Genomic DNA, 12,229 nt, shown 5'->3' with positions numbered 1-12,229 from the left:
TATTTTAGAGTGGAAAACATTAACAGTTTTTCATGACAATCTCATGATGCTGTTCAAGAAAAATAATTAAAAATAAAAAAGCCCTTAATAAGAGTGTTTGCCATTTGGAGCTTCAGCTAAGTGCAGGTACTGGGAAAAAAACATGTTGTGTTTCTAATTTTTATTTACGTTATTTCATAGGAAATTTAACCTGTCATTTACCCAAGTTTTTTAGGTGCCAAATCTTTCTAGCAGCTTGCATGAAATGTCTGTTATTCCATGAAAATATTTTCTTTCTCTCACCCAGCCTTTGTCAAATCCCATAGCCTTACTGAGAAGGTGGAGTTTGCATGGATGTAGCTCAGTATGATAGTTTAACACATTTCACTGATAAAATTTCCTTTTGTCCACTGTGACAAATGTAATCACGTGGTCTAGAAATAGAAACCTGTATTACAAAAGACAGGCGTTCAACGTGTGTCATCCTATGCCGGTTTCCAAAAACAGGTGTTGAGATGGGTGTTATTGAAATGCAGGTTGCGACTGCAGAAAACAAGAGTGTGAGCAAGTGGCTGGTTTGCCAGTTCTGCACAAAAGCTCTCAGGCAGTGGCTGAGGTATGAAATGCCCAGATATTTTATTTTTTTTAATTTTTTTTTTTATTTAAATGTGCCCTTTGGAAAGCCAGCATCGCTCAGGGGATAAAGTAATGGGTGATGTAGTGTAAATCACGCACAGTTTTCCTGTAGTGGGGAGCCAAACAGAGCAGCTGAGAGGATTTAAGGGCTTTGTGTAATGGCTTCGGTTCTGCCTTTACCTCGTGAAGGGGCGGTGGAAGCCCTGTGCTCCCAGAGCTAATTGTGCGCGCTGGCACTGCTCCTGCTGAACCACCCCCACCCCCATTGTGCCTGTGTTTTCTGACAGCTGCAGGAAGCGATCAGGGCTGGAAAAGGTGTGACTTCTGCCATCGACCTGTGCCGCTGCCACGGAAACAGAGCCCTGGCAGCCCTGGAGCGTTTCCCTCCCTCCGAGGCCAGGGATGCCTTGGCCAACATTGTCTACGCCGTGACGAGGTTTCCCTGACCTGCCGCTCCAGGAGCAGCGTCTCTCCCTGCACAGGTGGACGCACTCTGGTGGGGACACCAGCGATGCCTCACACCTCCTATCATCTCATGGTCCCACCCTGGCAGAGGAACGTGTGCCAGCTGCTGCCACCACCACCACCAGGAAAATTCGGGAGCAGAAAGAAAAAAGGTCACAAAAAGCTTTCACTTGTCGTGCCAGAAGCGCACTTGAGGCTGCACCAGTAGAAATAATTAATGAGTCCCGTTTCCGTGACCTCAGCAAATGGACAGGAAATAAGTCGATATTGATTGGGCACCAGCGGGGACGGCGCCAGGGCGGAGGCTGGTGGTTTTCCTGCCAGAGGGGAGGGATGGAGGGAGGGAGGGATGGAAGGGCGTGAAGATCCAGGTGTCACAAGAAACTCGCTCAAACCTGCCCAGAGAGAGTGAGCTGCCGAAGCCGGGAATTAACATACCCGCTTATCCAAAGAGAAGGGCAGTTCGGGGGATTAATGGGGGAAAATCCTCTCTCTGTCTCTGTGCAGTCGTGTCTCCTCACACTGTTTTTATGTATTAAAACATAAAATTACCCTGTGCCTAATGATTTCTGTATTTGAGAAACTTGCTGAGAAAATGTGTCAAGCATGGTAAGTAGGAGCTTTAAAATATTTAATCAAATATTAATTTGGCTCTGTTAAGGGAACTGATTGCCTGGGGTTTATACCGTGCCTCTGTGATACATTACTCTGGGTCAAAGAATGAGGTTTTTCCGACTCTTTTAGGGGAGGGAATATCCCTCCCTCAGATCAAAAAGTTTGTTTCAACAGAGTCTCACACAAAAGAATTTCCTATGTTTGTTACACTTGTGTTAATTTAAGCCAAATAAATGTTAATTTGTAAAGCTAGACATCAGCCTTTGGCAGAAAGGAAGCAGAAATGCTCCTCTTTGAATAGTCACTGCACTGAATAAAATGCAGGAAATCTTGGAGAAGTTTTGAACCTCAGTGTGTTGAATTTTCCAGTCCAATTAGGGGCAGCATATAAGGTGTATCAGAAGCCTGCAATTTGAGACCGTCTCTGTTTTGTTCATAGGAGATGATTCCTGTGGTTTGCACACATGCAATCTGAGAATGCCGTTGACAAGAAGGCTGAGTTTACATAAATGATCTAGATTGAGACTCAGCTACCTTTCTTCCTTCTGTGGTGTAATTACAGCCCAATCTGGAGACAGCTAGCACAGCAAACAGATTTCATTACATCCCTCACTCAAACACTAAGTGGAGTTATTTCTGTTAAATTCTCTCCTCCCTCCTTTTCTCCCCGCACTCCCTTCCCCTGTCACACAGCTTGTTTGTCATAGACCAGCATGTTGCATTCCACCAAATGCAAAATGTAAATAAAAATGCTATCTTCTCAAAATGCACTGAAAATACATCCTGCATAATATATGTAGTACTCTGTGTACATTCTGCCTACATCATAGCATAATATTTTATGTATAATAAGCAACCTTGAGTTGCAATCTTTGTTTAGGAGCAGCATCCCAAACTCAGGACTCACTTTATTGTGATGAATGGCTTCAATACCAGACCCCTTCTTTCTTGCACTTTCTTTCTTGCCTGCCCTGGCATTTTCTCTTTTCCCAAAACTCTGGCAGTTCTCCCCAAGTTAGTGTTGTTGCCACAACAGGAAGGCTGGAGATGGCAGAGAAGCACTGAGAAGCATGGAATATCCCAGGCAGTTACCTACGAAGTTCCCTGAAGTTCTGCTAATATAAAACATGCTTGAAAGAAAGACCTACATTGAACCAGAGTCATATTTCAGTTTTCTTTGGCTGTGGTTTTTATGTATTACATACAGTAAGAGCCATACATCATCTTCTCTTTGTCTTGCATCTATGTTAATTGGTTCATAATGATTTAAGGCTGCAAGCTTAGGTATGCTGGAGATATTCTGAGTCACCTCACCTCAGCTGTGTGAAAGAAACATCAAACACACTGCAAAACCATGTACACCTGATTTATTTTTTCATGAAAATACAAGGGTTTATTTTTAGTTGTTACTAATAAAGGGAAATCATCAAAATTAATTTTTTTGTATTTTTATCACCAGTCTGTTGTGATTGCTCTTAAATTATTCAACCTTAATTTTAAAAAAGGGAATAACATGAATTGTCCCCTATCAATATTATTAAGTAATCTTATATTTAAGATATTTGTCTGTAATTAGAAATTTTTGTTGTCTTGTTTTCTCCAGGTAAACTACAAGGAAACTATTATAGCAGTCTGTCAAAGTCAAACTCTGGGTGAATTAGTAATTTCTGTGTACTAATATTCTCCTCACACCTTATGTAATTTCAGAATAATGGTGTAACCTTAAGGCTGTTCTGTTCTTATTTTTGTCTTCTTGATTCCTTTTCCCTACCTACCTTTAAAAAGAGGTCAGGGAGAGGGTGGCCTGTGGTCTGAGGGGCAGCTGAGGAAGGTATTCACACCATTTACTTCAGTCACCCAGCTACTCAACTCAGTTGGCTGCTTCTCTGAATTTATCCCTGGTATGGAACTGCTGGACCATTTCACTGATGCCCAAAATACATGACAAGGTACCAACTGCTTTTTAAGCCAAATTAGATTCAAAAAAACAGCCCAGTGTACTGGGTTTTACTGTGATGGAATTAATTTTCTCTGTAGCATCCTAGAATGTTGCTCGACAGTGTTTGCACTGGATTTCTCTGCTCCTCACTCTGACAGCCACTGAGGAGGTTGGTTGTGGGCCAGGGGCATGGCTGAAACAGCTGACCTCCACTGACCTCAGAATGGTCTGCACCATACAAGATCATGCTCATCAATAAAAACTGGGGATGGGGTGTTGGGGATGTTTCAGGGAGTCTGTTGCTTGAAAACTGTCCTGGGCATCAGGACTTTTGCATCACTTGTTTTTCATTGTTTTGTTTTCATTTTTTTCCCTATTTGATCTATTAAACTGTCTTTAACCCACAAATACTCTCACTGTTGCTCTGCTCTGGAGACACTTTCCTATCTGTTAATTGTTGTTAATGGTTACAAATTTTTAGAAGAATATACTAAAAATATGTCTTTTATTGGTGGCATCAATTTCACTTTCCCACAACAGTTTTGACCTTTAAGATTGTAGCTTCAAACTGTTCAAGGGACAGTAGTATTTCAGTACAGAGCTTTTTCTCTTCTGGTCTGAGTTTCTTTGCCCCCACCCATGCTCGCTGAGCTGAAGTACTAGCAGATATCAAGGGGAAGCAGACTACTAAAAGTGCCTTACGTTATTAAAAGCATCTCTTTTTACTCTCCTCACCTGCTTTTGAACACTCTTTGAATGATTTTTCACATTCAGTATTTTACTAAAGGAGAAAGTTATGACAAAAAAACATTGTTTGTCTGCTTCTAACCTCCATCTCCCCTCAGCTGGATGGACAGGAATGCTGCTTGCTCTGTGCAGGGCACAGAGAGTGGAATGTACCAAATCTAACTTGGTTAGGCATGTCTAATACCAGATGTGCTTGATCTCATCCTAGAAATTACCTCTATAAGGGACTGTATCCATCCTTTGACTAAACAGAACTTAAAGCCTAGAGAACATTGCACTGTGGGGGGCAGTGAGGGAGCAGCTGTGAGGTGCTTAGCTGCCAGCCACCAGGGTCCTTTTTGGTACCCAGGATAGGGTAGAGGGCTCAAAATAATGAGACATTTGACTGTAGTGTGCTAGAGGAAACTTACTATACCTGTTTGGCTGTTGTCTGTGGTGATGTTGACTTACTGATTCTTGATGCAGGTTTGTTTCCTTACCCATTCTCTATCATGCTCAAGAGAGAGCATGATAATTTGAGAGCTTGTTGAAGACTGGATTTGTCTTCTGCAGTTTGCGGTGCTGTGTAGCACTCAGTTGGGTTTTGCCTTGGAAAACTGAAAGCCCTGGCCCTGAGCCAAACCTGATATTTGGGCTCTGTATTGCTGCTGTCCCAGTACTTTGGGAACCATCTCATGGAGATAATTAACAATTACACCTTTTTCCTCCGAGAGACAGTTCGTGGAGGAAACAAAGAATGGCACCTTCCCCTTCCTCTCCTGCAGGGCAGTGTTTTCCACCTTGTTACAATGACTCCAGTATTTTGAACACCCCTGGGTAATCAGAATTCTCATATCTGTGTGTCTCAAGAATCTGTATCCAGCTTTTCCTAGGATTAACTGAATATTTAGGAGTATCACACAGTGATGTGCCCTGAGGCCGTGTGGTCATGGGTGGCAAGGTATCTAGATCAGTTTTTATCTCTGGTGTGATTCTTGACCACTAAACAAGAACAGGATGCTGGTAACATGACAGAACATTTGAAAAAAGGATGCCCTGGCTATGCTAAAGGGACACAACTTCTCTCACAGTGCTGGGCCTGGCCTAAGCCTGCCAAGAACTGTTCAGCACCCTAGGAGGGGACAGGCAGTCTCTCGATCTGAAGACATACAGTCACCATGGCTAAGCCAGAGACCCAACTCTCAAATGTATCAGTTGCCCCTACAGTCAAGAAGAAACAATGGAGGCAGAAGACAATTTGTTCTATCACAGAGGATTCTTCTCCCAAGAGGCAGCAGGAGGAGGAGCTGAAGAGACAGCCAGCTGTGCAGCAGAACAGTCACAAGAACAAGAGGAGAAAGAGAGAAAAGTCATGAACAAGCCAGAAATCAGCTCTTTATCCCTGAGTAAGCTGCAAGATACACACTAAGATTATAGCCATCAACTTGCTAAGCTAATTATCGGCTGGTTGCTGCAGTGCTGAGATACTGGAGCCAACAGTCAGGAATTAGAGAGCAAGGAAGCTCAGCAGCTGGGATCCCTCACAAGGGACTGGGGCATCAACAAGGGGATTGGAAAAGGAGTGAAAATCAGCAGCCTCTGAAGGCAGCTCCTGTTGAGCGCCAAGGAAAAGTATCCCCTTGAGAAAGATGTCATAAACTATTGAGGCAAGGGTGGACAACCACCTGGAGTGGCGTCTGGTGTCTGAGGGAATTAGTGTTAGAGGTTATCAGCAGTCTGAACAACCAGGCTTGTGAAGACCCAGGTAAAGTCCAGTGCCTCTAGTCCATGTGGTGGAAGTTTGCATGGAGCACATGGTCAACATATGCCAGCACCCTGGTGCTAATGACTTGGCCAAACATCAAGGCCCCAGCTGTGGGTAGATTGGCCAGCCTGCTGCAGCAATTCAGAGAGAATCTCTCTTCCACCCCAACCCTGCAGGTCTGTGTCTCAGCTGGGAAGAGACTGTCCTAACAGTTCCAGCTATTCAAATACAGTATGTCTTCATCCTTGTCCATGACAGCAATTATCTGGAATAACAAGTGATCTTTTGCTGCTCAAAGGGAAGGCTACCATGGGCACATTTTTGTGCCACCCTCTGGTTCTGTCTGCATGACCAGGAGGAGAACATGAGGAAGTAGGATGCCTCAAACATGAAAGCTGAGATATATAAATTGCAAGGAATAAAGGTAGCCAAAAAGGGCCCGTACAGGAAAATGAGCACTCTGGTTGCTGTTGGGCAGCTGCCCAGACAGCATAAAAGGACTGATATTCCCTCTGACCCGAATAAGGAGCTTCTGGTTTGCAAATAGAAGAATCAGGTAATAAATACACTGTCCAGGAATAGAGGGGCTGTGCCTTCTGCCAAGTGAAGGAAAGGGATTACCAGGTTTATTGGACTGCGTGGATTTGATGGCCTGGCATACCTGATCAGCTGGCTGTGCTTCTCTTACTGTAACCCTGCATGTGCCTTATCTTGTTTGCAATTAAGAGTGCACAGGTGGCCCATATTTGACTTAGTGTTGATCTTGATAGAAGTTGCTAAAAGATTAAAAAACTTTTTTTGGCTTAATGGAAGCATTAAGGAAACATTCTCTGGAGCTGCTGGGGAGTGCTTCTTGCCCCAAGCGGTGTTAAGATGCCAGACCAGCATCCCCAGGGGTAAACCTGCTGATGAGATCTCCCCTTGGTTTTTTCTTCAGAGCAGGTAGTGTTTGAATTTTCATCAACGCAAGAGGCTAACTCGGGCAACTGTGCCATGCTGCAGATTTGTCAAGGAAATAGCTTCTGGGTCAGATTACTACTTGTCACTACTCTTATCAGCTACTTCAATCTCACAGAAGAGTGAGGCATCAAACTTTTTTTATTCTTTGTAGTCTTCAAAGTACTTTTACCTGCAGTGTCTTACAGACAATAAAGAGCTAAAGCTTTTCAGTCTCTCAGGGCAGTTCAAAGGAAAGAATATTTCTAGTTCTGGAAGTCATCTGTTCTGACGGCCTTGCATTAAATTATCTTTTGTTTTTTATCCTTTCAGAAACCAATCACTAAAATGCATTAATTATTTACATAATTAGCATTCACATGTTCCTCTTTTAGGTTAAGCCTGTTTTTCTAAAGTTAAGAGAAAGTAGCCATTAAGCTAAAATTCTGATAGCAAATGCCTTTAAAAGAACCAAAAGATGAAACACAAACCTTGTTGTGAAAGAGAGAAGAGGGTGACAAACAAATTGGCAATCAATACACCAAACCCTCATGCAATCACCTGTGTCCACCTCTTCATGCATTTGCAGTTGTGTGGGACTGACCGCAGCTCCCTGTGTTGCTGCGTATTCCCAGCCCCTGACAGCAGCCAGAGAATGCTCGGGCTCCCCCCTGTGTAGGAGATTCCTTCTCTGCAGTGCATGAAGCTGACTTTAATTCATGCTTCTTTGCAAAATGCTTTTGTCAGCGTGCATCTCTTGAGGAAAGGCAACTGTTTTCTCCAAAACAGAAATAGCATCAAGATGATTTACTTACTAAACTGGAAAGCAGTGTTCTACCGACTTCACATGGTAAATTTGCAAGGCTATCTGCAGGAAAAAAAGAATAATCATATCATACGAGGACGTTGCTCTTGGCTAATAGTTCCAGGCAGGTGTCCCACTGATAACTAAAACAGTAGTTCTCAGATTTGTCTGAGTTTTAAGAAATTTATCTATCAAAATTCCATTTTAGGCATATTTTGCTATGACTGTATAGGAGAATTGCAATTTTGCAGCAACATTATAAAAAAGTCTTGCTTTGAAATATTCTTCTTTACCCTATCCACTTTGTCTTCCTCCCTTCATACCTCCCTGCAAATATCAAAGACTGGAAATACTCTTCTGTATTAGTAGAACAATGGTCAACATTTTTAGTTTTAAAATTGTACACAACAGTAAGTATTTTACTTGCAAAAATAAAATCTTAAAACTAGACCTTTTATGCCTTCAATGTTTGCAGCAAATTACTTGCTTCAACTGCAAAGTTCAAATTTTAGCATTTATTAAATGTCAAATTATAAAATTAAATGTTATGCAGAAGTAATTAGAAAAATCTAAAAGAAGTACCAATAGATTAGATTACTTTTTTCCCCCTCCAGAAAAAATACAAACACTCATTTTAAAAAGCTTTACTCTCTGCAGATAAGCATGGTGCTTTTTATATGTGACCAGTTTATCCGAACCACAGCATGGTTAGGAAATGAGGCATTTTTCCCTCTTGGCTAGTTTTGATGAAAGCTATCCAAGTTGCACATTGTGTCTGAACATTTCTTCATTCATAGCATGTGCCCATCGAAAACTGTTTTCTGTTTGCAGCATTTCAGCTGTACTATTTATAAGCTGGTTGAACAATGCTAGTAGAGGCTGTATAAGGTGTGTATTTCATATGCAAATCACTAGCAATAATTTTCTACAATTACACTTAGTTGCTTGCATCATTATTTTCATTAAAAATGGGTATAGTGGGAGAACATTTCAGAAAAAGTGTCTATATTAGTAAGACCTATTTTTAATCAAACAATTTTGTCACTTTTGTCAACCTATGGAAGTTAATGTTAACATTTTATACTGAAGTATAAAAACTATGAATGTCCCTAGCTCTGCTCACATCCTGTATGCCCACAAGCAATATACATGGCTTTTAGATGTAATAGGCTAAGATATCTTTGCAGAAAAATAAACAAGGTTTAAACATCTAGTATTTCTTAAAGAAACCGGCTGCTGCTCAAAATGGTCACATTACTAATGATTCAAAGTATTTCTTACATAAACTTCTATGAAAAGTAACTGTTTTCAAAGCCATTCTATTGTAGTAATAATCTCTAAACAGGTGGGGATTTCTGTTCTTCTTGTAAACCCACATCTCCAAACCAAGAGTTTTTATTAAAAATTCAGCCCAGACTAAATTTTCACCAATTTCAAAGGGAAATTTCTGTTGGCTAAAATTTCTTTTAAATTCAGGATTGTTCTCAAAGTCATTACTGTAGGGTATGACTGGGTTATACTAGATGGCTTATAACTAGATGGATTAAGGCATCTGGTAGCCATGAACCAGAGATCCGTGTTAATGCAAATTCAGAAAGGATGGCTCCCGTTGCTCCAAAGAACAAGGTTCAGGAGGAGCTTTCCCAACAGTAATGAGGGTAAAAACCAAGAAGGGAGGATCACTAGCGGCTTCTAAGACAGGGATGTTTTTGTGAAAAGGACTATATAACACGTTAGTCATGACAGAAGCAGCTGGAACTCAAAAAACCTAGAAAGGCAGTTTCAGGACCTGAAAGAAAGAGGATTCCTACAGTCTGAATATCACTACTTCCATTTAAAAAATACAAATCAGCCAGATGAGTTCTCAGAGCAACCTAGTTTTCTACATTGCTTCACAAATTATTTTGTTTTCTAATATTGTTGCAAACATTTGAACCTAAGTATCTTCATGAGGTGTGAGACTATGCAACAGGTCCAGAATATTCTTTATATAATGGGCAAGATATGGCGCTGAGTGTTAAGCACACAAAGAAGAGCGCTGTTTGCACTTGACTGGGAGTTGTGGACCTCTTTGAGAGAAAGGACTTTCCAGGCTGTATTTACCTCTTTTGGATGTAAAGCAGAACTTGGCAAACAGACCTTTATGGGATAAATGTTTGATTGTTCAAAGCCAGTTACGGTGTCGATAATAGGATGACTGTGCATTAAGTGAGCATTACTCTTTTTAAATGCAAAGCTGTGAAATAGCATACAATGGTGCAGTTCTTGGCTGAACTAGCATAGAGTAAAGAGAACTACGATTTCATTGCCAAGAGATTAAAAGAGGCTTATGCTTCCAAGAGTGAAGTTGCTCAGATTTGTCAGTTTTTAAACAGTTATGGATGCAACTGATGTCTAAGTAAGCTGCTGCAGCACAGAAGGAAAATTCAGGTTGCTCACTGGGTTAAATTACTCTGTTCTTCAAGCTCCTTTACATTTCTGTTGTACTCCATCTTCCACTGCAGCTTTGATCTGAATTTTTTCAAACTTTTAAAGGCAATTCTTCTTCCTTTGGTGCTCAACTGTTACATATCTGCTGTCTTGCCAGTACAGTCTGGTGCTACTTCAGGCTAGAAAAGGGTTTTCTTATAGTGAATGTTCATTTTTTTGAAACTGTGAGCTAAACTCTCAGGATTTCTAGTCCACATGAACTTGGAGATGAATCAGCTTGTTTTTAAAATTCAAAGATGCCATTTGGATTCTCTGTTTCGATATCCTTGATTCAGCAAGCAACAGTTGTGATACTTCTTGCCCAACTCTGTGAAGTCTAGCTAAATAGCAATTTTGAAAAGTTTCTAATAATTGTAACTAAAAACAAGAAGCAGTGTTGCTATAAAATTTTTAAAAAAGAAACACAGTATCATGTAACAATTCTGTTTCTCAAGAAAAAACAAAAGTAATTATATTAACTGGCACTCTAAATCAGGGTTTCCCAACTCGTGTACTATGTTGCTGGCAGAACCCTCCAACGCTGCTTTCAGCCATAGGAAGTTTAAAAATCATTATAAATGAAGTTCAGGTGTCTGCCACTGTTCATTTCTGCCTGGGTTACAGCAATGTATGGATATTGCCCACAGCATGTCACTTGTTCAGTACTGTTGCCTGTGGGCTAACAAAGGTTCCAAATATTCCTGTGCAATGTGTCCATACATACCCTTTCAGTCTGACTGGCAGGGAAGAGCATGAAGGTATGCAAAGATTTTTATCAAGTTACCTTATTTGCCATTAAATATTTCAGTTTTCGTAAACTTAGAATTGCAGAACATATTTTGCTGCAAATCAGATGAATTAATTGGACTGATTTTTTTTAATGGTGCCTTTCAGACCCTCTTAATTTCAGTATAAGGCAGAAGATTTTGGCACCTATGTGCTTTCTTTTCTTTCCCCCCAACATATTCAGTCTCTTTGAAGTTTATTTATATCAAATATACACCTAAATAATTTAAGGTGAATTCCAAGCTAACTAATTTATGTACCTGCCCAATTTCTCTGAGTCAGTGGCTGACTCCTGACACCACATACTCAGTGGGTGTTAGGAGTCCAGTCGAACACCGGCCCCGGGGCAAGGGCCAGCCTCCCTCACATCATCCCTCTAGAGGGCAATCCAGCCCGTTCGAGCCCGAGCCAGCCCACAGGAACCCGCAGTAAATACGAGACACTCAAGGTGCTCTGTATTCCAGAAAGCAGCTGCTGGGCCCTGGGCTGCCTTGCAGGAGGGGACACCCACCCCTGATGCTGCACACACAGTGTGGCCAGCACTGAAAGTCACCCCAAGGGCAAGCAGAAAGAAGTCTGGTTAGCAGTGGGGGCTTGTTTTCCCATTAGGGTCTTAACAGGCAGTCAGCAATAGGACAAGGATGCACAGGCTCAAGCTCTGCCAGGGGAAATTGAAGTTGGAGATCAGCAAAAATTCTTTCCAGAGAGAGTAATCAGGCATTGGAACGGGCTGCCCAGAGAGGTGGTGGGTTCACCATCCCTGGAGGTTTTTAAACTGAGATTGGCCGTGGCACTGAGTGCCATGATCTAGTAAATGGACTGGAGTTGGACCAAGGGTTGGACTTGGTGATCTCAGAGGTCTTTTCCAACCCAATCAATTCTATGATTCTGTGATTCTATAAAGTGTACATAAGTTTCAAGGAACTGGCTCCACACAATGCTGTTTCTCATCTGCTTTCCTTCTGGACTCTGTGACTTGTGTCTGGCTGCAAGGTGGCCTAGTTTCAAGATGTGGTGGAGAAAAGTGATAGACGATGTACTGGTACCATAGCAATACTTTTTACAGAATGAAACTGCCAAAAGTAGTTGCTGCTGAAAGTGCTTTTGA

General features: G+C 41.6%; 1 protein-coding gene across 2 annotated transcripts in view; it reads left to right on the top strand.

Moving 5' to 3' along the window:
- Positions 1-2,033, top strand: part of PDSS2 (decaprenyl diphosphate synthase subunit 2) — a 123,682-nt gene extending 121,649 nt beyond the window's left edge. The window contains exons 8-9 of one of the 2 annotated variants that reach the window (XM_071548851.1): positions 516-595; positions 903-1,038. In XM_071548851.1, the coding sequence (XP_071404952.1) occupies positions 516-595; positions 903-936 (114 nt within the window). In that variant the 3' untranslated portion in view covers positions 937-1,038. Of the gene's footprint in view, positions 1-515; positions 596-902 lie in introns of both variants that reach the window. The other variant, XM_071548850.1, reaches the window with a different exon arrangement.
- Positions 2,034-12,229: the final 10,196 nt, after the last annotated feature.

This window comes from Pithys albifrons, chromosome 2, assembly GCF_047495875.1.
Source record: "Pithys albifrons albifrons isolate INPA30051 chromosome 2, PitAlb_v1, whole genome shotgun sequence".
NCBI lineage: Eukaryota > Metazoa > Chordata > Aves > Passeriformes > Thamnophilidae > Pithys > Pithys albifrons.
Note: the sequence above shows the minus strand (reverse complement) of the source record. Positions and strands in the feature narration are given on the sequence as shown.